General features: G+C 37.2%; 2 protein-coding genes across 9 annotated transcripts in view; one reads left to right on the top strand and one right to left on the bottom strand.

Moving 5' to 3' along the window:
* Positions 1-27,719, top strand: part of tnni1d (troponin I, skeletal, slow d) — an 84,395-nt gene that overhangs the window by 40,866 nt on the left and 15,810 nt on the right. The window contains exon 1 of one of the 7 annotated variants that reach the window (XM_058773356.1): positions 25,360-25,541. The exons of the other annotated variants lie outside the window; for them this stretch is intronic. The gene's annotated coding sequence lies outside the window, so the exon portion shown is untranslated. Of the gene's footprint in view, positions 1-25,359; positions 25,542-27,719 lie in introns of those variants that run through there. 7 annotated transcript variants of the gene reach the window in all.
* st8sia1 (ST8 alpha-N-acetyl-neuraminide alpha-2,8-sialyltransferase 1) lies at positions 8,507-26,598 on the bottom strand. Of its 2 annotated transcripts, XM_058773349.1 has the most exons (5): positions 25,701-26,596; positions 24,645-24,789; positions 21,916-22,025; positions 19,988-20,080; positions 8,507-18,793 (listed from the first exon to the last, which is right to left on the bottom strand). In XM_058773349.1, the coding sequence occupies exons 1-5, from the start codon at positions 25,877-25,879 to the stop codon at positions 18,301-18,303; spliced, it is 1,020 nt and encodes a 339-aa protein (XP_058629332.1). In that variant the 5' UTR covers positions 25,880-26,596; the 3' UTR covers positions 8,507-18,300. The 2 variants fall into 2 exon arrangements, with proteins under 2 accessions (XP_058629332.1, XP_058629334.1); XM_058773351.1 differs by lacking the exon at positions 19,988-20,080 and having other exon boundaries at positions 25,701-26,598.

The raw sequence follows: 27,719 nt of genomic DNA, 5'->3' as shown, positions 1-27,719 counted from the left end.
ACCAAAAGTGCTTGTTACGCCCGCTTCACACCGCCCATTGTGCTTTCACACCGGCAGCGTTTGTCACGCGCAGCTGAACCGCGGCTTGTGTCACGCTTTTCAGGTGTTCTCCTACAGCTGTCTGTCATGTGCTTTGATATGGGCAGTGAGCCGTGTTCCCCTCTGTCACGTGTATAACATGCTGTACATATAGTTTACATGATAAAAAGTAATCTTAAAGTTAATAAATGCCTCTAGTTTTAATAATTTAAACAGGCCTTTGAAGTGGACAATAACTCCTGGCAGTGATGTGTTTTCGTGTAGTTGATTCTATGCTAAATCTAATATTTGATGTTTTTTTTTTTTTTTTTAATGTTGTAGATTTAATTAGAAAATGAGAATCGCTAAAATTATTGAATATATTTTGAGACAAAGGTCTTCTTAATGATTACCAGTTTGGTTTAAGATAATTAAAGCAACAGTTTTTCAATAACTAGAAGAATATGTAAAAGTATGGTATTTGGTGTAAAAAGCGCCCCTGCTGTTGGGGCGAAAGGCACAATAATTAACATGATATTTAATAGATGGCTGACTTTTCCAATTGCTGACATGACATGGTTCTTATGGTATCATATAGCCTATTATGTTGGGTGTCCACCTTAGAGATAATCACCTGTTAATAATGAAACCATCATATTTAAAAACATGATATTAATCATATCATATAATAAAATAAAATTTGTTGTTGCTACTCTAAATCTATATTATCTTATTATGGGATCTCCTTCAATGCTTTCAGAATCTTTACTTTTTATTTTGTTTCTGTATTTTAAAATATATTTTTATATTAACATTTTAATGGCATTATATTTATTGAACATTATTTATCAAAATAAGCAGAAAATAGCCTAACTTTGCTAAAGTGATTGATTTGAACAAGTCTTAAAATTTTTTTTTTAGCTAAAGTATTTATTAATACAGTGTGCCTTTTACCCCGTGATTGTGAAACAAGAAACACTTCACATAATTTTACGTGAAATGTCATTTTTCATGTTAATCAGGTAAATTTTGATCAAGAAAAATGCACTGTGGCTTTAATTCAGCGTAAGCGGCGCAGCAAAAATAGACTGGGTGCCGAAACTATCGTGCGGTGTGAATGCTCTAATCTGTTAACATGGGCGCCGAAAAAAATACGCGCTGCTTACGCCCTGCTTACGCATGCAGTGTGAAACTGGCATTAGAAAGGCTTAGAAAATAGTGTGAAAAAAATAGATAGCTGTTAGAAAATACAGTGATGTAGTCGTGCTAGACACCACTCGATTGTTACAGAGATTATTGCATTCTGGTGTCATTTAAGAATGGCATTTGAGATGTTCGAAGGAAGGAGAGATGTCTGTTGAAGGATCCTGATTTAACACTGGATTCTTAAAATAACAGTAAGACATAGGAGTGACTTGGCTTGCAGTACAGTATGTAGGTTATATAAGGCAGGAGTGACTGCTGACACAACTGCATTATTTGTGTTGTGACCTTTTGCCAGCCACCATAGGAGAACCCACAGCTAGTCTTTGTAGAAGCACAAGTGTTCATTTCTGCTTTCTGTCTCCAAGAGCCCCGCTGACCCTTAAGAAATTATTGCTATTTATGGTTCTAAATTTGCACAGTTGCTTTTTGTTTTTAAAGAAAATGTAATAAAAAGTTGTTAACAAAAAAAGAAAATAAATTATTGCTATTTATGTCTGAGGGGAAGTGTCACACCTGTTTTGGGTTTTGTTTCATGTTCATGTTTTCATGTCTTTTATTTTGGAGTTTAGTCATGGTCCCTGTTTGAGTCTTGCTTCCCTTGCCCTTATGTATTCATGCTATTGGTTTGCTTGTTCGTTGTCATATTCTGATTGGTTATTGTCCTGTCATGTGACTCTCAGTTCTGTTTGCTCATTGGTTGGTTCTTGTCATGTGACTTGTATTGTTTGCTATAAGTAGCCATCTTGTTGCCATTGTTCCTTGTCGTGTATTGATGTTGTAACCTGCTGTTGGTGAGTCTAGTCTGTTCATGCCAAGCCAAGTCTGTTCAAGTCAAGTCTGTATTTGGATTATGTTTGGATTATGGATTACTTTTGTAAATAAAGCTTCACTGCGCTTGCTCGGAAGATTTTTTTATACTATAAAAATTCCTAGTACTCCTGATGTGATTACCTGAAGGTATAAAATAATAGATGCATATAATAGGTGTATTTAGCCATCACCTTGTTTTGATGAGCTGAAATCTATATAGCACGAGTAACAGTTATGATGTCATATAGCATTGACTTCATATACAAACACAGTGTTATTCTGGGCAACTCAACTCTTTTTCATAGTATTTAGAGTTTTTTTTTTTTTTTTTTTTTTTTTGGCTGCACATGATTAATGATTTTTTTTTGAGTCATTAAATAGATAGTTTCCCCAAAAAATTTAATTGTCACCATTTGGGTAACCAAACAGTCGATGGACTCCACTGATACCCATAATATGAAAAAAAAATAAAAAAAAATGCTATGGACTTTAATGGGGACCATGAGATATTTAGTTACAGAAAATGTCCTCTGTTGTGTTCAGCAGAAGAAAGAAATTTACAGGTAAATTAAGTGTTTTTTTGGTTGAACAATCACTTTATATTTCAAGTGTAGTACTATTAAGCAAATCCTTTTTTGTTAGTAGCTTTGTGTAGTAAAGTACATGATTCTAAAATACTGGAGAACACATACAGTGGTAGTGTGTGTATTTGGCATAGTATCATTCAAATGCCAATTAAATTGCTTTCAGCCCACTTATCATGAATTGTGGAATACAAAAAGAGCAACCACTGAAAGAGGTCAGGATGTCTTCTCAGGTACTGATAAGAGGGTAAGTAGACCACAAAGTCTGCCACCACCTCTAAGACAAGTGTGTTAGCTCTGCCGGGCAAGCAAAAGGAAATGCCTCCCCACTCACACATCCTGTTTACAAGGACATATTATTTTCTGGTGATGCCTGGGGGTACCAGACTCTGTAGTTTCTCTTGTCAGTATTTTCTAAAGTTGCAGTCAGAAGAATAAACATACCATGTGCATAATATAGTATATTATATAAAAGACAACAATATTGTTGCTGGATAACATCCAAGCTTCACATTTACATTTTTTATTTATTTTTTTTTACAGGCAAAATCTAGGAATCCATGTGATCATGAGTTCTGCATGATGTTGCTTGGTTTGAAAGAATCTTCTGTGTGAACTGTGCTTCATACATCACTTTTGATACAGCACCGTAACGTTCATAATCTCATACAATGAAGCACTGTTCAGTTTATGTTTTCAGTTTGAGGCGCCTGGTAGTCAGAAGTGGGCTCCAGGCCCTGGCCCCAAAAGTCTGGCCTATAATGTATCCTTGCATGTCTAATGGTTTTTGAGAAGGTTAGTCCTGGAAGAAACCTCAGCAGGAGTAGTACCAAAAGCATGTAAAGAAGACAGAACTCAATGTGTGCAAGGGAGAAATGTGAACATTGGCATAATTAAAAATGATACGGTGTAATGGCGCCATTCACTACATAGTGTTTTAGTGGACTAAAAAGTTCATTTAGGCCCTGTTTACACCTAGCATTAAGATACATGTTGAGCTTATCCACTTTCGACAACTTCCAGATATAGGCGAAAACAACCGGATTGCTTTTGTAGTGTAGACGCTCATGTCATCAAATAGCCACTAAAGACCGCCTATGCTCGAAGAGTCTTTGCACACTGAGTCCGAACTTCTCATCTGAATTTTTCGTACGTTAAAAAATAAATATGCACTCACCTTGTCAATCACATTTACACACTGCCTCCGAAACTTTCATCCATCATAAAAAAAATTTGGATCAGGTTCGATTTTCTACGTTTTTACATCCGTAGCAAGCATTTTGATAGGAAAGGATGACGAATATGGAAAAAAAGCATACAAAAATTTTGGAAAATCGTAAGTTTGATTTGAAAGCGAATGTTCTCTTCCCATTACTAATTCTAACACAAACCCACTTCGTTAGGCGTAGTTTTGCGGCTATTAAAGCTATTCTAGCCTAAACTAACCTAACCTCAGTTTGACCCTTAAAATTATTTATTTCGAAAAACTGTAAAAGAAATTTGGGAAATCTATCAATTCTTCAGGTTGTAATTGTTCAGTAGTGTCTTGCAGTGCTAAAATATGTGTGAGTGGCATGCATTACTGTACTGATACAATAACCAATGGAGATTGTGATGGTGCTTAGTGGAAAGGAGTGGGTCTTAGGATCAAGATGTCAGTGACTGGAATTAAGAAGGCCTACTTGCCTCTCATGCATGCCATTTAAAACAAGAAGGCTGCTAGAATTTAAAAATTTTGTTTGTGAAGTACAAGATGAGTAAATATGTATGTGCATTCTGATGCATGGATCCCACAAAAGAGTTACAGGATGCTCTTTGTCAGACGTTGCTTTTCTCATGGTCAGACTCAAATCCTCTGAGTCACAAAATAAACCAGACCTCAGGCCTTAAGCATAACAGCTTCATACACACAAAATAGAATTTATGAAGTGCTAGCTACATTGTAAGTAAAAGTATCTAACCAAAATCATATATAACTATGTTGTATGCATAGAACATGATGGAGTGTATGTCACTACCTAATAATATTGCCAACTGCAAATGGAAAGGCACTTCAAAATGGTTATGTGGGTGGTTAAATTGCTTCTACTTATTTGCATTGCTATCTTATCACAGTCCCCAGCAGTTGGCCTATTTTAAAAGAAAAAAAAGCCATTATAAACGTTCACCTCACTGGAGCCACAGTGTAGCTGCAAAACCTCCAACCTGAACACCCACGCTAGTACAAAACATATTATTATTCCAGAGGACAAAACCTTAGTTACATACGTGGAACATTAGGGAATAAATTGAGGAATTAAATATTGTGCTTTATATCTGATTTGTATATGCTGAATGGAATTACACATTTCTTTTTTGTGACCACATGGATACTTATGTACTGATAATAAAGGAAAGACTCACCGCGCCTTCAAAATAATCCAACTGAGGTGCATAGACCAAAAAAGTTTCCCAAAAAGTAAAGAGCTTGAAGAAAGTCCGCACACTCTCAAACATCTCAAACAGCGAGATGAAAGCATACTGTGCAATTTACTGGATAAAAACATGGCAAACGTTTCGGTCACACGCAGACCATTTGCCAAGCTAACAGTAGAGCGGGGAGCCATCTTAATGTGAGAAATCACATGATCAATCAGACCACACACTGATCCAAAAAAATAAAAACGAATAAATAAATAAAGAATAAAAAAAAAGAAAAAGAAAAAAAATAGAAATAAATAAAAGAAAAAAAAAAATCAACATATTAAATTACACAATGTCAAAATATAATTATAAAATTATAATAATAAATAAATAAATTACCACAATGTGTGTTCATTTAGCAATGGATAATCTACATCAAATTGGAGAACAATGGTTGTCTGTTGGGAGTTAACAACAAAGTGCAATTCATAAAAAACAAGACAATTGAAGCTCTTCATTTAATCCCTTCGGATATACACAGTCCATATAATAAATCCACTTAGCTTCACATTGTAACAGTCTTTTATTAGAATCACCACCTCTTCTTGAACTGGTCAATCTCTGAATACCTGAAAATCTCATATCACAAAATGCCTGGCCACAGGAGAATGAATATCCATCCTTCTGATGGAGCTCCTGTGCTCGTTGGGGTCTTTAATTGTGTGGGTCTCTAATTGGCGATTAGTCTTGCCAATATACTATAGACAGTCCCTCCAGGATTTCACGATTTTTTTGTGTGATTTTTGCGATCAAAATGACAGATTTTGTGGTGGTAATTTCCATAAATTTGTGACAAATTTGCGATTTTTTTTTTTTTTTTTTTTTTTAATTATCACATTTACCAAATTAACTTATGTGAAGTAACCTAGTGCTTTTAACAATACAGATTGTGTCAAAGCAGCTTTACAGTATCAAATAGGAAAATATTTTGAACTTTGAACTTTTAAAACAACCTTAGGACCCTTTTTCCACCTAACCTATGTAAACATTAACAAAGAAGTATTGTAGCTGTACATACTGCTTGTAAATCCAATTCATACATTTGGTATTTTGGTCTCTTAATAAATTCTGATATATTGATATATATATATATATTATATTGATATATAAAAAATAGAAGGGGAAAAAATTCAATAATTAAACAACACTGCGTAGTCAGCGTTGGTATTGTATCAGACTTTACTGATCAGTGTGCACTTAATGCACTTAACATTATATGAAATTCAAGTTCAAATGGAGTTAACAAAGTTTTTGACCAGAGAATGACGGAGATGGAGTGTCATTAGACATTATTAACTGTTATCTGAGGCAGCAAGTGCATTCGCAATATATGCTTTCATCAACTTTTACAGGTTATAAAAAGTTTATTGTAGCTATATGGGCGCTTAGTTTTTCTTGTTGTTTAATACACTTGGTCAAAATCTCAAATTAAGCGCTTATACACAGGATATTTAAAACGTACAAAAGTAGGCCTATATTGGATAGACGGCAAATAACCTACTTCTCCGCTCTTCAAGCACACAAAAACATTAGCCTTTACAGACATAGTGTTTGAGTAAAGAAAACGCTGTGCTATTCAAACATCAATTATTTATTCACCCTTTCGTTGCGAAAAAGCGGAGATCGGTCTCCTCCAGGCTGTGCGCGGCAATCTGAGGCGGGGTGAAGTTACAAGGTTTCGCTGCGAGATGATCCAATGGCATTACGAGGTTTTACTGACAAGCTCTTTTTAATGCTGATCATTGGTTAAACATTTTTAAAACCCTCTGATTTAAAATAATAATAACGAATTATAATAGAGATATGAAGTTTGGATAATTTTCCATGGCACACCTGACTGGGCTAGGGTATGGCAACTGCATACTCTGCCATACGGAAAGGGCGCCCCTGATGTGAGGAGGCAGGTGAGACAAATTTGCCGCCATTGTTTCTTGACAGACCGCTCACATACACAGACGTCATCACGTGAACAACATCTGAATCCATAGACATCATATTAGATAGACGCCCTATCGACCGCTACTGCCTATTGGCGCTGACGAGCGGTGGGGCCGCCATCTTAAACCGGTCACCCGCTCCATTCACTGTAATGTGTTTGGCTGGTGCAATGAGCTGTCAGCGCATTTAATTAATCATACCTCACTTAAAACCGAACTGATTTTTTACGCGGGTTTTTTTCTGCAAAGGTCATATATGTAGCTATGATACAGGACACGTGGTTCGGCATATTTTAATATTCATAGCAGGAATTAATATTCATTTAATATACTTAACAGTAATATAACATTCTGATATGAGATATAAAGTGACCAGACGTCCAAAATCAAAATATGTGATGTAGGATATAAGGTATTTTATAAATCACACACTATAAATATGATAAAGAAGCAAAACAGATAGTTACAGTAAAGTAAGGTATTTTAATAAGTTTAAGAAACAATTTATTATGATTTGTCTCACACACACACACACGCTCTCACACACACACACCTCGCTCTCACACACACCTACCTTTGCTCTCACACACACACACACACACCTACCTACCTTCACTCTCACACACACACACACTCACACACACACACACTGCTCTCACACACACACACACACACACGCTCTCACACACACACACCTACCTTTGCTCTCACACACACACCTACCTTTGCTCTCACACACACACCTACCTACCTTTGCTCACACACACACACACACACTCGCTCTCACACACACACACACACTACCTACCTTCGCCTCACACACACACCTTCGCTCTCACACACACACCTACCTACCTTTGCTCTCACACACACACACACACACTCGCTCTCACACACACACCTACCTTCGCTCTCACACACACACACACACACCTACCTACCTTCGCTCTCACACACACACCTACCTACCTTTGCTCTCACACACACACACACACACACTCGCTCTCACACACACACACACACACACACACACCTACCTACCTTCGGCTCTCACACACACACACACTCTCACACACACACACACACACCTACCTTCGCTCTCACACACACACACACACCTACCTTTGCTCTCACACACACACACACACACACACACACACACACACACCACACACACACACACTCGCTCTCACACACACACACACACACACACACACACACACACACACACCTCACACACACACACACACTCGCTCTCACACACACACACACACACACACACACACACACACACACACTCGCTCTCACACACACACACACACACACACACACACACACACACACACACACACACACACACACACACACACACACACCTCACACACACACACACACACACACACACACTCGCTCTCACACACACACACACACACACACTCGCTCTCACACACACACACACACACACACACACACTCGCTCTCACACACACACACACACACACACACACACTCGCTCTCACACACACACACACACACACACACACACACACACACACACACACACACACACACACACACACACACACACACACACACACACACACACACTCGCTCTCACACACACACACACACACACACACACACACACACACACACACACACACTCTCTCACACACACACACACACACACACACACACACACTCGCTCACACACACACACACACACTCGCTCTCACACACACACACACTCGCTCTCACACACACACACACTCGCTCTCACACACAAACACACTAAAACCCCTGAAAGAGGACTGTTTTGCAGAGCTTCTTTCTCGTGCTCCCTTTCTGTAGTTCAAGAGAGGCGAGTTTGGCAACATGGTGGAGCCTTATCTTTAAAAACACAGACACAACCAATGACAACAAGTCAGACTGATGGTTGTCGATGCCAAACTGGGTCTCCTCAATGTGCTCCCCAAGAAGGAAAACATCCTCTGTTCCAATCTCCTCCCGCACAATGTGCGTGACTGTTGACACCTTAGGAGCTTGTATTGTTGAAGCTCGGCGGATCACCCTCTCTGCAGATTTTGGAGAGTCTAACGTACACAAAAACATTTCACAAAGGAGGTCAAGCTTATTTTCTTCCTTCACATTTCTTAGAACCTTTCTTCAACAAAATTCCTATTTTGAAATAAAGGAATTAAGCTACTGAAAAGTTACTTGATTCAGTAAATAGAGAGGCTAACAACAAAATACTAAGTTACTAGCTAAGCTACAAGTAGTGACTGCCCAACACTGATAATACAGTCTATGACACTTGTGTAAAATTCACTGGCCAATGTTAATATACCAATAATAATTAAAAAAAAATCTACATAGAATTATTGTCGATTTTAATCTAAAGCCCTATTCGGACGGGATTAACTTTACAAGGGTAGATGGAGTAATAATGTAATTTTACCACAGGACCTCTGTAATATTAATGTCCAATTCACACAGGATAAGATATCTCAATAAAACTAGCAGAAGTGGGAGGGGTAACTCGATTTGCGTATCGTCGTCATGTGTGTATTACATTGCTTCCTGAAATCACGTGCACAAACACAAATGAAATTACCAATATATATTTATACTAACGTACATGGCCGTTGAATGCTTGTATCTGATAACCGAGATGTTCTTGTAATTATTACTTTACCCCACCTCTCCATGCCGGTGCAGTAAACATAGCCTAGCTAACGTTAGCTGACTACGATTCCAGTAGTAATGTCAAAGATCCTTGCTCCTTCTCATTTATCTGGTAGTATTCTATTCACAAAATACAACCAATAGTGCGGTAAATGTTGAAACTTACTTGTGAAAAGTAATCCCCTTGACCCTATTTGCGATGGTTCGTCGATTAGAACAAGAAAATGCTCCACAGTGCTCTGGCATCTTAACTGCTGCTACGCAACGAAACTAGGAGTACGACCGGTTCAAGATGGCGGCCGTATTTCTCGGCGCCCAGCGGCCAATAGGGTATCTAGTCTCTATATGATATCTATGTCTGAATCCACGTAACGTAAAATAATTCAGTTAGATGATTATAATTTTATGTTATGTCTTTTATTTATTTTGCGATTATTTTGTGGTTAAATGACGAATTATGCAGGATCACAAAAAAATGCGACATTTTGTTTATTTTGCATTGCATTCAGCGATCGCGGAATCGCGAAAAACTGGAGGGACTGTATAGACAACATAGGCATGAAATAAGATAAATTACAAAGGATGATGAACAAGTGATTGTAGCAAATCAGTTCAAAAGGGAAATGTATATAAATAATTACAATTAGTTCAGCGAACATTCCGTGTAAGTTCATATCAACTCTAAGAAAGGATATTTTCGTGGCAACAGAAAATACTTTCCTAAGTATTAATGCATTAGAGCAGGTAGTAAGGATCAAAATCGTAAAGGGACATTATCTACAAGCGGAATCAGAAACTCATGCAATTTGTGCACAGTTTTATTAACTAAACACTAACACAAACTAGTCTAACAAACAAACAAACATGCATACACTCCAGTGGCGGCTGCTGGTCTTTCAAAGAGGGGAAGCTCATTTTCGGCCTACGTCATAAAAATTGTCCATTTATTTATACGTAAATTCTGCCCTACGTTCCTTTTCAAGAAAATGCTCTGTGACCCTGTCGTACCAACTAGGCGTCTTTTCCAGTGACGCTAGCCTAGCCTACTGTACGAATGAATGAATGAACAGACAATATAAAAAAAAAGATATTAAACTCGACAGAGGAAATGTGGGAATTAGGTTAAACTGAAACAAGGAATGTGGTGTATAATAGGGTTGTCACGATACCATAAAAATGTCTTAAGATACTATACCAGCTTAATTTATAATTCAATTCTACAAAATGAATCAAAATGTAATAAATAAATAGATGTAAGTGAAAACAGACAATATTATTCTCTGAATACTTAATTAATGTGAATGAATGACTAGCTATTGTTATCCATGAAATGATCTAAACAAAACTCATCTTAGCACTGCACAGAAGCTGCATGAAGTGACATTTAGAAGTGGCATTTATTAATTTAGACTGTATTTATAATTACATAAATAATGTTATGAGATTAATGTTTTAAATACTAAATTCTGAATATAGAAATATGTTGGAAAATAATGTAATATGCCTACTTTTAGACGGGAAACTTAAAAACGGCCAGCAGGTGGCAGAAGTTCGTGATTTAATCACTGAGTCATTCAAATGATTCTTTCAAAACGGCTGAATCCTTCAGGAGCGAATCAAATGACTGTTTTTATGAATGGCTCAGTGAATCAGTGATTCGCCCAAGACAACGCGGATTTGGATTCGAACACAAACTAAACAAAAACAGCACTCTTGCTCGTGTTGTATTGCCTAAGTGTCAGGAGCATTTTTTGCTCACATATCTTAAAATTTCCGAGTTAGCAGCATGTATATTAAAACATAACATTATAAATGAATAAAAAAAATATATAACATTGATAAGAACCAAGTGCAAAGCCTCTATGGGACTGAGCTCGAATAGCTTCAGCGTCAGCGACTTTTTATAGAACAAAATCGCTGTCAATCAAAAGGAGATGCAGTCTTTCGACAGACCCTCCAATCATCACGCAGAAGCCCGGAGTCCAGGCCAGCCCACTCCTCCATTCACCCCCAGAGACGCTGAGCGTCCGTGGGCGGGACGTAATCGTGGCATTTATCCAATGACCATCTAGTTTCGAAGCACTGAAAAAAATTGTTCAAAGCAGCCCCATACTGATAGTTTACTATTTATAGTACACTTTGAAGTATAGTCTCAGTAAACTACAAGTTCAGTAGTTTTATACTGCAAGTATACTCGTAAGTTTTCTTTAAGTGAACTATACATCATACTTTAAGTATACTACTATGTCCCTATTTAGTAATGTGTATATATTTTGTAATATGAATATCTGAACATACAAAACATCAAAAGAAAAAAAAAACAGGGTATCTGCTTGTAAACAAAAACATTTTATTCTAGCTTCATGCATTCTTTTTTTTATATACACTTGCATGTGGGTAAGTTTCATAAACAAAAAACTGAAAAAAGAGATTGGATTCAGAATGATAATCAAAACGTAGACGTGTCCAAAAGCTTGACAATCATTATTACCTCTTCATGTGTTAACATTTTATTCCATAATGTTACACAATTTTGATGCTGTTTTATGTCTTAGATTATGTGTGAAAGCATCTGTTGTTTTTCGGTTTCTTCTTCACTGTTTCCGTGTTTTGGAAATTCTGTACAGAAGATTTATAATAGCGCCCCCTACCGTATAACAATGAAAACATTCTCAGAGTACAAGTATAGATCAAATAAATTTAGACTTTTTCTAAGTATAAGTCAAGTATACTAACATTTTTTAAAGTATATTTCTGAGAAGTACATAAAGCACATTTCTGAGAAGTACATAAAAATTAGACTGAAAGTATACTTTCCTATTTTTAGTTTAAAAGAAGTATACTAATAGCACACTTGAATAAACTAATTTTCGTAAGGGTATACTCAGTTGTTTGTTTACACAAGGGCCTGTGACGTGTGTGCTCTTATCAGATTGAACCGGAAGAGGCTGCTCTGAACTCCCGGGGTCAGACGTTGCTAAGAGATCGATGCAAGCTTACAACACGCGCAAGTGGAGCAGAACTTGCGCTGCTGTAAACATGCATGGGAACTCACGCGCAGTCAGTTATGACGTATCGCATACAACTTCTTTCACAAATCAAAACAGCACATTCACTTCACAGACCATGGCAAATTACTAGTGAGCTAGGCTAGAATTACACCATGAATTCGCTATTCAATTGCATCACTTCAGTGACTACACGCGATGGTTACAAGAAGGCCTTAACTCTGGGAGATGAGGAACATCGTTGATTTTTTGAGGAAACGCTGATGATTTTGAGGTGGAATGTGATAAGATGTACAAGCAGCTTCTTCTGACTGTGCGTTCACACCAGACGCGACTTGTGCGAATAAATCACGCTATTCGTGCGTAGTTGGACGCTTGAACATTTTGAGTTTACTCGCTTCATTCGCGCGTGAAATTCACTTCACAACAGACGCGAATTCGCGTCAAGGAGGGGCTTCTGCCAGGCGGCTCCAGTCTCATTTCACTACACTGGTCCAATCACAAATAACTATTTTTTACTATAATATTGTGAGAGATAATTAGAATGAATGTACAAATGTTTGCCATAAGTAGCCTATTCTAGTCTTAACATAGTAATAATATTTTTATGTAAGAAATAGGCTATAAATTATGATTTACTATGTTGTGCACAAAGTAACACACCAAGCACGAAACGCTCAAACGCCTGAAACGCTCAATTCGCGCCACGTCATTCGCGCGAACCGCTTGTCTATGTCTATTCGCGTCTTTGCATTAACTTAACATGTAAATCACTCGCGCTTAACGCTTCATTCGCGTCTGGTGTGAACGCACCTTTAGAGGATATCCTGATAAATGGCTTAAGCAAGCAATTGAGAAGGTAAAATCTACACCAGTTAAATCACTATCCAAGACATTTCAAAGACCTCCTTTATATGTGTTATACTACCTTCCCTGTTCATGGTCAGGCAATCAAGTCTATCATCAGTAAACACCGGCATGTTCTGAGAGCCGATGACATTGGAGATAGAATCTTCAAGGAGCCTCCGCTTTTTTCATATTATAGGGGACGCAACATAAGAGATCATCTGAACAAATATGTGACTTTGGATCATTCCATTGGCTTCTTCCCATGCAAGATTTGTTCAGCTTGTGGAAATGCAATTAAAATGGATTCTTTCACCAGCACCACCACTCAGAAAACATTAAAAAAATTAGAGAGACTATCACTTGTTCATCATCCTTTGTTATTTATCTTTTTTCATGCCCATGTGGTCTACAGTATATTGGCAAGACTAATCGCCAATTAAAGACGCGCATCAACGAGCACAGGAGCTCCATCAGAAGGATGGATATTCATTCTCCTGTGGCCAGGCATTTTGTGATATGAGATTTTCAGGTATTCAGAGATTGACCAGTTCAAGAAGAGGTGGTGATTCTAATAAAAGACTGTTACAATGTGAAGCTAAGTGGATTTATTATATGGACTGTGTATCCGAAGGGATTAAATGAAGAGCTTCAATTGTCTTGTTTTTTATGAATTGTACTTTGTTGTTAACTCCCAACAGACAACCATTGTTCTCCAATTTGATGTAGATTATCCATTGCTAAATGAACACACATTGTGGTCATTTATTTATTTATTATTATAATTTTATAATTATATTTTGACATTGTGTAATTTAATATGTTGATTTCTTTTTCTTTCTTTTTTTTATTATTCTTTAGTTATTTATTTAATTTAATTAATTTTTTGGATCAGTGCGTGGTCTGATTGATCATGTCTCTTTAATCATCACGTGATTTTTCAAATTAAGATGGGTCCTAGCTCTATTGTTAGCTTGGCATTTAAAATGGTCAACATGTGACCGAAACGTTTGCCATGTTTTTATCCAGTAAATTCCAGTAAAATGCTTTTATCTCGCTTGTGACTTTTTTGATGTTTGAGAGTGTGCAGACTTTCTTCAAGCTCTTTATTTTCTGATAATAAAGGTGAAATGTTCTGGGTTGAATTATGTTGAGAAAACTGTAGCTTCCCTAGTTCCCTAAATACACACTATATGCAAGAGGTGATTTTTTTGGCACCAAAACTACATATAAATGTATGGGTTTTAATTATTAATATTTATTTCCAGCTCTCTTGATTCTGTCTCTCAGTAGCCTGTCCAACAAGTAACACCTTTAATCAATATAATGAGTTTTTTGGCCATCTACAAGGAGACAGCTGGGTCCTGACATTAAAAATGTATTGAACAGGAAATATATGTTTGTCCGATTAGTGCTTCATCTAGACAGACTGTTATTCATAGACTTCACACATACTGCAGCAAAGGAGTTGACAGGACGTCTTTATTGTTTGAAAGCAGTGTGTTTGCTTTTTTTCTTATCACATTTTCAATATTGGCATAACCCAGGTGGCACGTAAAAAAACGTCCAGCACTGTTCCTGTTTATTGTTAGTAGATTGTGACATGCTCAAGTACAAACACCAACTGCTTGAGCCAAGAAGATTGACACGATAGGACACATTTACAGCTTAGTGGAGTAAAACATACTTAAGAATCTAAGATCCAAGCTCCTGTGAGCTTCATCAATGAATTTAACAGTGAATAGTACAGTTGAGGTAAGCTCTGTTTCAGCAGGGCACACACCCTCATATGGCTCAAAGGGCGTAACGTAAAATACATAATTGTGAGTTTCTCACTCAAAATTTGTTTCAAAAACCAATATCACATATCACAGTCGTGCATGCCTACTTACAAACTACTACCTCACTCATTCACAATACTGAACAGCAAAAAAATGTGCAAAGAAAAAAATTATCATCAGCTCCAGCATTTAACACTTTCCCCGGCTTCATGTATGCTAAAGCTGTGGTTTTCTGGCAATTAAGCAATGTTAAAAAATTACAGTAATGTACGTTGGTCCTTCTACAACCGTAAGCTAGGATATTTTGAAACTCACATCCATTCACTAATCCTAAATCATAATAAATTATTAAATGAATAGGTCTTTCCACATTTCTAAACATCAGTCTTGGTTGAAAATTCTTAAAAACTATTCTGTGAGGTTATTTACGTCTGAGTTTGGGGGGAAAAAGAAATAATCCTTAGATTTGGTTTAAAACTTGTCCTTGATAAAATAATGTCCATAGCCTTTTTAATACTGATAAAGGCACTCATTGGCTTAAAGTGTGAAAATATGGTAATGAGAATTTCTGGAGATACTCAAATGAGTTCACACATTTCCTTTGCTATTAGAGTGAGTCTCAAAAAACCTGCTAAGTACAAGTCCGGGTCATATTTCACCCCATTTTTTCATGACCAGTAACACTTATGGAATTAAGCACAATCACATATGCTCCATTATTTGTTGTATGTATTTCACTTATGCCACTTTTTTAAATTTTCATTTCAGTTTTCGATTTTTCCAAACACATTACGATAGTTAGAATATGCAGGGAAATGTGCTCAATTGTCATTTTTTCTCTTGATTGGGGTGAAATGTGACCTGGTTATGTATTTTGTGAGATTCAACCATTACATAGCTCATAGTAGAGCTTCCCAACATTAATGCACAAACAATATGTATACACAACAACTTCTATCGAAAAATGTCAGAACTCATTTCAATCAGTTTCAAGTACACAATCTCAGTGTTGCCACGAGGGACGCCATAGCGTAGGAGAATCTCGCGAAGCAAGTTAGTTAAGCTGTCTTATAGCTAGCTACCTGAATGCTAACACACCTGCTTTAAATGGCAGACACATTTAAAGGCAACTCTGTTCTCCCATTTAAAGGGATAGTTCACCTAAAAATAGAAAATTCTGTCATCATTTACTCACCCTCATGCTATTCCAAATCCATAAAACAAATCTGAGAGATTTCTGTCCCTCCATTGAAAGTCCATTACACAAAAACGTTGACGTTTCAGAAAGCTCAAATGAAAACCAATGAGGTTTGTTATCAGGCATCAAGAAAGTATGCTTGGGCTTCCATTTACCATATTTGAGATGCTCACGTACACACGTGCGGTGATCAATCTTTATGCCTCTTCATAAGGCTTAGATTAAACCGCTTGATTGCTTTTACAATGTCTTATGTCTTTTTTTTTTTGAAGCATGAAAAATGTTGATCTTTCAGTGGAGCTCAGAAATGGAGCTCAAAGATGAAAGAAATGGATTTGTCATGACGGGGGAAGGAGTTGATGACAATTGTCATTTTGGGGTGAACTAAACCTATAAATACTGAGGTCTCTGGCTTTAAATCAACATAATAGTGCATTCTCTTACAAGTCGTACCCATTACAACTGTCTGTCAGTGATGATATATTAAGACTAAGCTGGAGTGGATGAGTTACAGCTAGCACCTACAAATTTAAACCAGTTGTGTGCAGTTTAACAACAACAAAAAATAAGTCAAGGAAACAAGTTACTGGGCAGACTACCAAAATGGCTGCCAATACATTCAGAGAACCCATGATTCTTGTGGAAATAACAACAAAACTGATGATTATTTACATGTTCCGAACCAGGTGTCCAGCACCTTAGCAGGCAAAAAAAATAAAAATGATCGTATGATTGGTTCCCCTTCAACCATGTGATAAGGGATTAATACACCACTTCGTAACATCTAATGACTGAATTCAAACACATACGAATAATACAATAATTAAAGATGCTGCCACAGTAGTCACTGCAAACTCTGTCATACTTTTTCCACTGGTACACAAACAATTCACTCACTCTTCTACAGAATTTGGAAATCTTCTAACTGGATGTGGTCTCTCAACCTCAACCCATGATTTCCCACTCCAAGCTTGACAAAACACTATGGTCATGTAAGAAATGACTGATCGAGACTGACAAGGTGGTTCTCTGTAAATGTCCTACTTAACTGAATGTTAAAAATAAATAAAACTAGAAATATACTCACAATAATACGTGAACTGCAGCCTTCACTTTAAACCGGTCTCAAATTTTTGAAACAGGTTTTTATACTGTGGCTGTACATTCAGTTCCCAACTTCCCTTTTCCAGGCTAAACCTGTATTTGTATATATGTGAACACTGCGAGTAAGATTTTCACATTATTCCTTATCCCATTTCCTCAAAACTCCAGAGAATCAGTGTTCAAGACAAAACTAAACAAAAATACGTCAAACGATCAAAGCATTGCTCCCAATTTCTGAGTTCCCATTTAAAATTCTTAAGACATTGTTTGACGCAGTCTCTACCCCACTCTCTCTTTATATTAAGTGAACAAATAGTCCTTAGATTCAAGGGTCCAACTGCTGGTGGATGCAGTTTAAATAAGTCACATGACTCCTAAGTCTCTCATCACCCCGGGACTTCTACAAACAGACACAACGAGCTTCCAGTGAGCGCATACATGAGGATGGGTACACATGCAAGTCTTTACAACAGTTCCTTGGCAATAAGAGGGTGGGGGTGTGTCGGTAGCAGTTGAGGTTCAAGCATATAGACACCAAAGAGAGGCCCAGCTCTGGGGGTGGGGCATCACCTCACAACCCACAGTATTCTCATGCTAATCACAGGATGGCTGTCCTGTTCCTGTGGGAATTATACGGAGTTGCCCCTAGCAACACTTCCAGTTATTTTTCCTTCTTAGGCTCCTGTCCTTCTTTTGCACAATCGCCGACCCGCATACGCAGCGTGCCGCTCTTATGCAAGTGCCAGAGTTGCAGAAATTCCTCAGGCATGGCATGAAATCTCGAGGATGGGAGAATGTTGTCATAATAATGGTGGCTGACCGGCCGCTTATCCAGTCCCACCGAAAATGGCCAGAAACCGTAAGCGGTCACCTCTTCGCATAAGCCAAGGGCAAGGCTCACAAGGAACAACCCTGTGGACAGCCGTTTGCCATGGACGCCGTGGTTCTTCCAGAATCGGCCGACGTTTTTAAGGAAGTCTGGGTTGGCAAAGAGGACTGTCTGGTTGGAGGCGGAGTCTGCAAGGGCGTGGTATGCACGCAGGGAGGGGTCAGTGCCAGGCTTCATGGAGAACGCTGGTATGTAGATGTAGCTGGAACCATATGCCTTCATACTCTCTACGAAGGATTTGCGGGACCATAGTAGGTTCTGAAAGCTGATAGGAAAAAATAATAGGAACGATAAAGTTTTTTTTTTTTTTTTCATTTTAATGTCAATATGGAATGAAGTAAAAAATGTGTAAAAAATGTTCTTTCTGTAACCAAACCGTTTCATTTAAAGATACTGTGGCCACAATGGATGAATGAATTCAGAAATCAAATTGACCCCTAAATCTAACTGTCAGTCTATTACTGAGCCATGGTTAACTCTATTTATATTGTATTTTGTTAAACATCCTGTTATTTCCTTGGCATTGTGTGAATAGTCAAGCTATAATGAATAAAGTGTGTGAGCTTGATTCTGAATGTCTCATATACCTTTAGAAACACTCACATTACAACACAAACATATTAATATGCTGTTTTTAATAATATAAAAAAAGTATTAGAACAATGACCCTGGTACTAACAGGGCACTTTGGAGATCTCCTGCCAGCTAATGCAAGAAGTAAACATGCTAATCCACTATGAAAGGTCGATATTCTTCCCTCAAGACATGCACTCAGCTGTCTGGAGAACTGTGTTTCCTTTTCTGACCATTCTGTTTTCCTGCTGTTGCTACATGCTGCTAACTTCCCCAGAAACCACAAATAGCTACCGGCTGTTTCACATAGAAGGGCTTTGTGAAATCTATCAGACAACAGAATGCATTGCAATTGTAAACTAAGATGAATGAGATATGGAAACGTTTGTAGCAGAAAAAAACATGGTTCAGTAGTATGAGAGAAATACTTAATTTATTGAAACAACCACAGTACTGCAGAAGAACAAATATGTTTATCAGATTTTATCAGAATTATTTATCAGATGTTTGACTCTTGGACTAAAATGATGGATAAATGGATTAGCCATTTAGGGATGTGAAAAGTATTGGTACAAAGTCAGTACTAAAATAATCGGAATAAAAAAGAATTATAATTGAACAATGCCAATTTTTATTAAATTCAGTAGTGCTGTCACCAAAGCAAAGCCTGCTGTGACAAAAACAATGCTGTGCATCTATTATGAAAACTACGGAAATCTCCAGGTAGAACAGAAAGGTGCCGCCATGAATCTAAACCATTGTTTCCAATTCCATTTCCACTACTGAAATGTTGTTATTGTAATTAAAGTATCATAAGGAATCCATAACCCCCCAAATAAAAAAAATAGACAAAAAAATAAATAAGTGAAGAGGAGAAGACACGTACTTCTTTTCAATAATGCTAGGATTCGCGCTCACCAGGTGTGTTCTGGTACCGACATCAGTGGTGTACTCTTTGGACAGAGGAGGAAGGTTACATCTAGAGGTAGAGGAGATGGAGAAATATTGCAGAAAAAGTTTTGCTGGGAATGATGCTTTTCAGTTTATGTCACAAGAAAGCATTGTTTCTTTTGGTAAATACATTAATAAAAATCCCAGGTCTTATTGTGATGCTACTGATACATTTAGCTCCACATTTATACTTTGCCTATCACAGGTTAGCACAGGCCAGCAACCAGCTAATCAAGGTGTTCAGGATCACTAAACCTTCTAAGTAGGTGTATTGGAGATAAACTCTGTAAGAAAAGTCGCCCTCCAGCAGCAGCATTGGACACCCTTGGGTTAGCACTAGCAACACCATCTAGCCCCTGATTCACTGATACTCTCTGTGACCATCAAGCTCTGAGCTCCTGACAAGAAAATGACGAAGTTAAAAGACCAAGCTGACCTGAGCAATTATCAATCTCTCCTGTCCTCGTCCTCTTTTGTGTTTCTGTTGCCAAGGTCACTTAGTACCAATACATCTCCCAATAATAATCAGTGACCACTTTTCCACACTACACGCACACACAACCAACCACCACCACCTGCATGCACTCCTATTCTTCTCCTATTCCTTAGAGAACATGATCCTCTCTCATCTTCTACAGGAGACTACACTGCTGTTACTAACTCTCAATCGAATCATCACATCTCCTCGTGACTTTTAACTTTCCCTCCATATTAAGTAGGCTGAGTTAACCCTTGAAAACTGTAAATAACTAGATTCTCCAGTCCACCAGTTCTGACCTGGGCATCACAGGTATGGCACTCTGTTTGTTTTCAGTGTTATCTTACAGGCAGATCCTTTATAGGTTTCTGGAGAGGAGGGGTGTCTGAACTAAGCACTGGGGTGCCTCAGGGTTCAGTGCTTGGTCCTCTCCTTTTCTTGATATACACAACCTCACTATGCTTGATCAAACAGGCACATGACTTTTCCTATAACTGTGGAACTAATAAGAAGCTCTACCTGTTGTTCAAACCTGATGGCCCCACAGTCTCAGCTTGCATCTCTGCTTGCCTTTTACACATTTCAACTTGGATAGAGGTAAGTCTAGCTCAACCTTGCAATCCCAGAGCTCGTAAATCACAACCAACAAGTTAGTCGATTACCTTGTCACTGTTCAATTGGATTCGTCACCACTAACGCCAACCAGGACAAGGAACCTGGTGGTAGTGTTTGATGAACAGTTTACTACCCATATCTCAAAAGCCTGGTCATGCAGGTTAATGCTTTATAATATTAGTTTTAACATGAACTTATTTCAAAACTGGACTACTGCAGTGCTCTATTGGCCAGTCTTCCAGTCAGCACACTCTGCTGATGATCCACAACTTGGCAGCACATCTGCTCTTCAATCAATCAAAGAGGTTCCATGCCATATTTATCTTGGTTTCACTCCACTGTCTTTTTGTTGCTGCCTACTTCAAATTCAAGTATTTAATACTGGCTTTGAGAACTGCAACTGGAAATGGAGCGTCCTACCTCAAAGTTCCCTTCTGCAATTTAGAGTCAGTGAATGAGGGTCACAAAACATTCCTTCACAATGAAGCACCTTTACTTCTCTGCAATGGGATGAACTGCCTAACGTCACCCATTATATATCTTTTCCTCAAGCACTTTTATAAACCACAAAGGCTTTCTCTTTCTGCATGTCACCTTTGCTTTAGTTTGTGTACTAATGTACTAATGTTTATATTCAAACTTGGCATTATGTGCTGCAAATATTGCTGGATTGATGCATTTTCTAAATGAATATATATAAATGTAAAACTAATTCTGTTTGACTTTGGATATGATTTGACACTCACAAACACATATTACCATCTTCTCACCTCATGATAAAGTCAGCTTGGTCAATTTCTTTTCCACAGCCACTGTGTTTCAGGACCCCTCCATTGCCCACAACCGAACACTTCTTCAGAGGAAGCAGCAATGGTGTATCCTAGCAACACAAAAACAGTGGGAGTTACACAAATGGGTCGAAGCAATACAGAGGCTCTCTCTCACACACACACACACACACACACACACACACACACACACAGAGTACATTTCCATTTGTTTCTTTTGATGAATACATATTCAAATCAAGGTTACTTCAATATTCATACGCTTCAAAGTGAATCGATGAAAAGACCCTTTGTAAATCCCCCTGGTGATTAATTTGCATTACAGGCTACAATTTTATCTCACACATTCATAAATAAAAACTCATCATCAGACATTTTCCTTCTGTAGGCGCTATAGATTCAAACCAAGAAAAATCCAAAGCAGACCTTTTTTTTTTTTTTTTTTTGTGCTTGTCAGTTTTTAATGAAGTTCATACACTGTTGCTAAGCTTCTCTGAGGGGTGGTTAGTGTATTGCTAAGTGGTTGCAATGGTTTTTTGGGTAATTTCTTACTGGTCCAGAGCAGAAGGGCTTACACTATAGTCTGTATCATATTATAATCCCTACATATGGCTTGGGTCCACTAAAACATCAACACACTCGGTGTGTTAATACAGAATGTAACTGTTATGTTGTCATAGATGTGCAGCTATACTATATACTCTACTTCAGAGTTATACCAAATACTAAAACAAACAATTTAGTATCCATTTGTTTAGACACATACATCATACATGACATAGAATTACTACTAAGCATATGATATTTTGACTTGGAAAAAGGAGGCCAGAGCATAAACAAACATGCCAGAGAGATGAATTTTGAGGCAGTGGGTTGGTGGTCAGCAAAAGGTTTAAGAAGAAATGAAATTGAAAATACAATAGCTTAGACAATGTCCAACACAAACATACAGCTATTCAACAGCTTGACAGCAATATATTCAAGGGGAGTGTAAGGATAAAGAGTAACAACAAAGGAAATTGTTTATCTGTTTCCACACAGATAAAAGCTGACTGTAACGTACGCTCTGCTTCACTACAAATTCATACTTCCACCATTGGCATCTATGTCAGGCAGCTGATTTAATATGGCAATGAATCATGAATGAAAAAGGCAGCAAATAAATCATTGAAAAAAATAAAATAAAAAATGCCTACTACTGTATATTTCAACCCGTAAATCTCCTAATCTGTTGTTTCAGAGTTTGTGATCCTCAAACATTACTGGAAGATGTTTTAGTTAATGCAATGATCTACACCTATGATTACAGGTAAATCACTTTAAATAACTAATCTTTTGGACACCAGTTGGGGAAATGTCATGCAAAAATCTCTAAAAGAATGAAGCTCTAGAAAAATCATTTCAGTGCTGTCTTATCTGGCATCAGTGATATATAATGTTCTGATAAACATTACAAGCAGATGATTAAATTCAATTTCATTAAGTCTGACGTATGCTGAAGCATAATACTGAGAATGACAGTGAACGTCATTTAAGACTATGTGTGTAAAAATAAATCTTTTTAATGGCTTTTCTGGTCACAAAAGAACCATTTACGACTAAATGAACTATAAAATTATTCATTGACTCCTTTTAGTTAAAATAAAACCAAAAAACACTGTGTCCATAGTAATATGTAGGCTGCATAACCCATAGATCTCATTGAATTAACGTACTAAATCTTCATTAGAGTGAGGCAGGGCCGTGTGAGTGTGTGTAGGATATTGTGTTGTGTGTTTGTGTGTCCATCAATAATGAGCGTGGGCTCTGAGACAGTGTAGGAGGAACACTGCAACTGAAAGGCGGCATGATGCCCAGTACAGGAAAATCAGGACCCATGCGGGTGTCTTTCCCATGCCTGTTTATTTTTAGAAGGCGGAGTGCTGCGCTGAGCTTCATGGAGAGTGGGGGTGGAAAGAAAAAAAGGACCAACTGCTTCGCTTTCAAACACTTACACACACACATATATATATATATATATATATATATATTTTTTTTTTTTAGCAAAAACATTACAGACATTTATCTGTAAGTTCAGGTGACTGAAAAAAATGTTCAATTAGATTTAAAACACCATAAGTGTGCTATTACTTTTCTAAGTGATCAAACTTTCCATTTTTTATTTGGTGTGCAATTAAATGTGCAATAAAATACCTACTAATACTGTAATACTGAAAGAAACAACAATATTTGCTCTTTCATAATTCAATGTAAAATTCTTGTTTTGGTTCTGCTGAATTTTTGGTTAACCATACTTGTGTGTGTATGTTGAGCATATCATCTTGAATTAACAGGAATTTGTTACAGTACACTCTTCTGTCATGCATTAAAAATTGTATTAGGAATTAAATAGGTGATTATGGAAACTAAGGATGGGCAGAATGTTATATAATGTAAGAGTAGAAATGCATGAACGCAAACATGAATATTTGTGAAAATACAGTAACACCAAGGAAGTCAACACAAGGTAAGGTAAGTATTATGTTAATATTAGTTTTACTATTTTTAGTCTCACGTTGTTACAAAATGTAAAGCTGACTTGGATTCAGATAAATAATAGCATTTCACAACAATCACCAGTCACGCTTACTAGATCTATATCCTAGCATAAAGATATAGCAGCAAAATCTAGTCATATTTTTTGGCTCATTGACTTTTATAAAAGACAGTACCTGAACAAAAATTGGGTAGGTTTCGTTGGTGACCGTGTGATAATGGTAGATCTCCCCATCGTACCACAAGACTTTGCCTATTGGCGAGTTTTCCTTAGTAACAGCAAACATCCTCTTTGGGTCACAGCATTCTGTCAACAGTTTCCTGTCAAAAAAGAAAATTTGATTTTATGACACTAATTATCTGCAGAAGCAAAGGCATTTGAAATAGTCCTTTCTAATTGAACGAGAACAAACATTTTCACAAATTTTTTGAAAGCACCAAGACTTTTATTCAGCAAAGATATTTCTGTGCTATTACACTTAAAATAACTTAATTACCAATATGAAAACAAGCATAAATTAAAAGCATTTATTTAAAAAAACAAAAAAAACAATGAATGAATGAATGAATGAATAAATAAATACTGCAGGTTTTGTGAAGTTAAAGTTAAGACTTTTTAAAGAAAATTTAAGGAATTAATGAAAAGGGCCCCGGGCCCCAATGAAATTGATCAAAATAAAGTGCATTTATAATTAAAAAAAGAACAAATATCTGCCAATTTATGGAAAGGTGAATAAAGACTTTTTAAAGAATTTTCTCCTTCGAGAAATGTTTTACAGTAGATCTTTTCTATTGTGCAATAGACTTATTTCTAATTTAATAATAATAAAGTTGTCGCAACAAACTTCAACAACAACAACATAAAATAATAATAATAATAAAAATGTAACAAATCTAATAACAGTCAGCCTCTTTGTGACATCGCGAAGACCTGCCTTTCTTGGAGTTCAGAGCGGGGACAGACAAACGCGTCTACCTCTCTGCGCATGTGCGTTCATTAATCGGTTTTTCTTCGGAGATGTCTGCACTGCAATACTCATATGTCAGCATGAGAGCCAGATTACATGGATGAGGTACTGACTGCAACCGCTCCATTTACTTAATTACAGTTACAGAGAGACTACATGTCACTCCAAATAGCGTCAAGGTACCAGTTTATCTAAAATATGTGGCCATGAATGAATGAATAAATAATTGAATGCGTCGAATCAAAACGCACTGAAATAAGTTACCTGTACAAATCTACTCCGGTTTGGTTTCTGCTCCACGTTTGTCCCTGCCGCAGAACCTCATCCACCATTTCCTTGTCGCTGGGGATCCTGTACACGGGAAAGATGTAGAGCCACAACAACGCCAACACACCCAGAGTGGCCCATATATACTTGCTCCGGTGACATCTCAAAGACACCATTCCGCCGATCTGATCAGACTAGACCTAGTTCAAAAACACGTGCTCACGGCTGACCCGTTTATTTCGGTGCCGTTGCCATTAGGAGCAAAATGCCGCTGAAATACCGTTATCCTGCTATTTCCATAACGCGGTGTGAAAGAGGCCAACAACGGTGTACCAGTGTCAGATTTTCATGCATGCATCAAATTCCTCCTCATTCCATTCACTGCAGCTTTGCTGATGAATGAGCTCCCAATCACGGTCGAGTTATTCTGGGATGCGGCGGATGCGGTCGCCTTCATCGGTTCCGTCTGGTCCCACAGGAGGAATCTCACGGGATTTTATACGGGATCCAGATATCTTCTGCCCCCATCACCCCGAATGCAAACCGTCTTGAACTCTGCAACAAATCTGATCCCTGCGCTAGCCGGCTTCATATCGCCTTTAATACCACATCGCTGCACATTGTGTGTACCGCTATGCAAATTAATTTTTAAGGCCTTCCCTCCCAACCTGGCCGTCTCGGATGTAATCTTCCGAATAAGTGAGAGACAAAGCTCAGTTTGTGAATGCTTTAGTACGCATCATTGCCCTCATTATTTGTTACAGTGCTGCCCCCTTCTGGTTAATGTAGTCACACGAAAACGGCTGTGGATTACTAGCGTACATACTGCACGTTTTACACCGTATGTTGCCTACAAATGGTTTTTTGAAACAGTACGCAGTGCGCATGATCAGAAACATGCTACGTTTTTGTAACAAACATGTTTTGGTCAGTGCAAAAGTGTCTTTTTCACATTTTCTATAGGCTACGCCTCAGATAATTTCCTGCTACATTTGAGTCATACAGTTTAGGTATAAGACAGGATAAAATGAAGATTTTTATTTTTTATTTTTTCCACAACACATCAATGTTTTTGGATTTGTGAAGCAAAAGTTATAGATTTTTATTTTGAAGTAACAGAACTGGCAGGCGAAGGCCCCAATTGGCAAGTTGTTAATAGTGTTATTTTTAAATGTTATACTTAGGTAATTGACAGGTTGTTATTTAATATTTCCATGAATTATTTCAAACATCATTGCTTTTATTAAATTCTATTGGTTAATTGAGTGAAAACATTAAATCTGCATTCAAACGGTTGCTATTATGACATATTCAATTAAAATATGGACAATTATTATGTAAGTAGCCTATTCTTATGCCTGTATATGGGTCATTTAATAATTTTTACGTTTCAGATTAATCTCTTTGACTAGGATTCTGCTTTGTCATCGGCTATATGATTTTTCAACTAAATTGTCAAAACCAAAATTTAAATAAAATAATTGATTCAGTATTTTGCATTAAAGACATTTTAAAAATATACAAATATTAATAGGAATTATATCCAAAGTCATTTATAAGATTAGGCTATACATTTTACCCAAGGTAGGGGCCAACTTAACCATATTGCAATATTTTACATTTTGTGCGATAGCAACTAAACAAGCAAATGTTTATGTTTATTTCCTATAATAACACATTGACTGATGCATTATCATCCTTAACATGCTACACTTATCTTAAGAGGGGCTTCTTCCCCATTTCCCCTATTTAATATTTATTTTAAAAGTTCTATTTTTCTATAACAATTTTCTTCAGAAAAAGGCATATTATAAAAGCATATTATAATCTCACACAAATATTTCTAAAAACATTTAGAAAATAGAACAACGTCCTTGAAGATAGCCTATAGGTTTTCCTTCAATCCTAAAACAAAATACAATGTGTATTCAAAATACCAGTAAACACCTTTGAAAAGTACAGAAAATTGCTTCATATTAACACGGTACTATTTTTTAATAGAATTTTCTTATAGTT

Source organism: Onychostoma macrolepis, chromosome 04 (genome assembly GCF_012432095.1).
Source record: "Onychostoma macrolepis isolate SWU-2019 chromosome 04, ASM1243209v1, whole genome shotgun sequence".
Taxonomy (NCBI): domain Eukaryota; kingdom Metazoa; phylum Chordata; class Actinopteri; order Cypriniformes; family Cyprinidae; genus Onychostoma; species Onychostoma macrolepis.
This window is presented reverse-complemented; position numbering and strand designations above follow the sequence as displayed.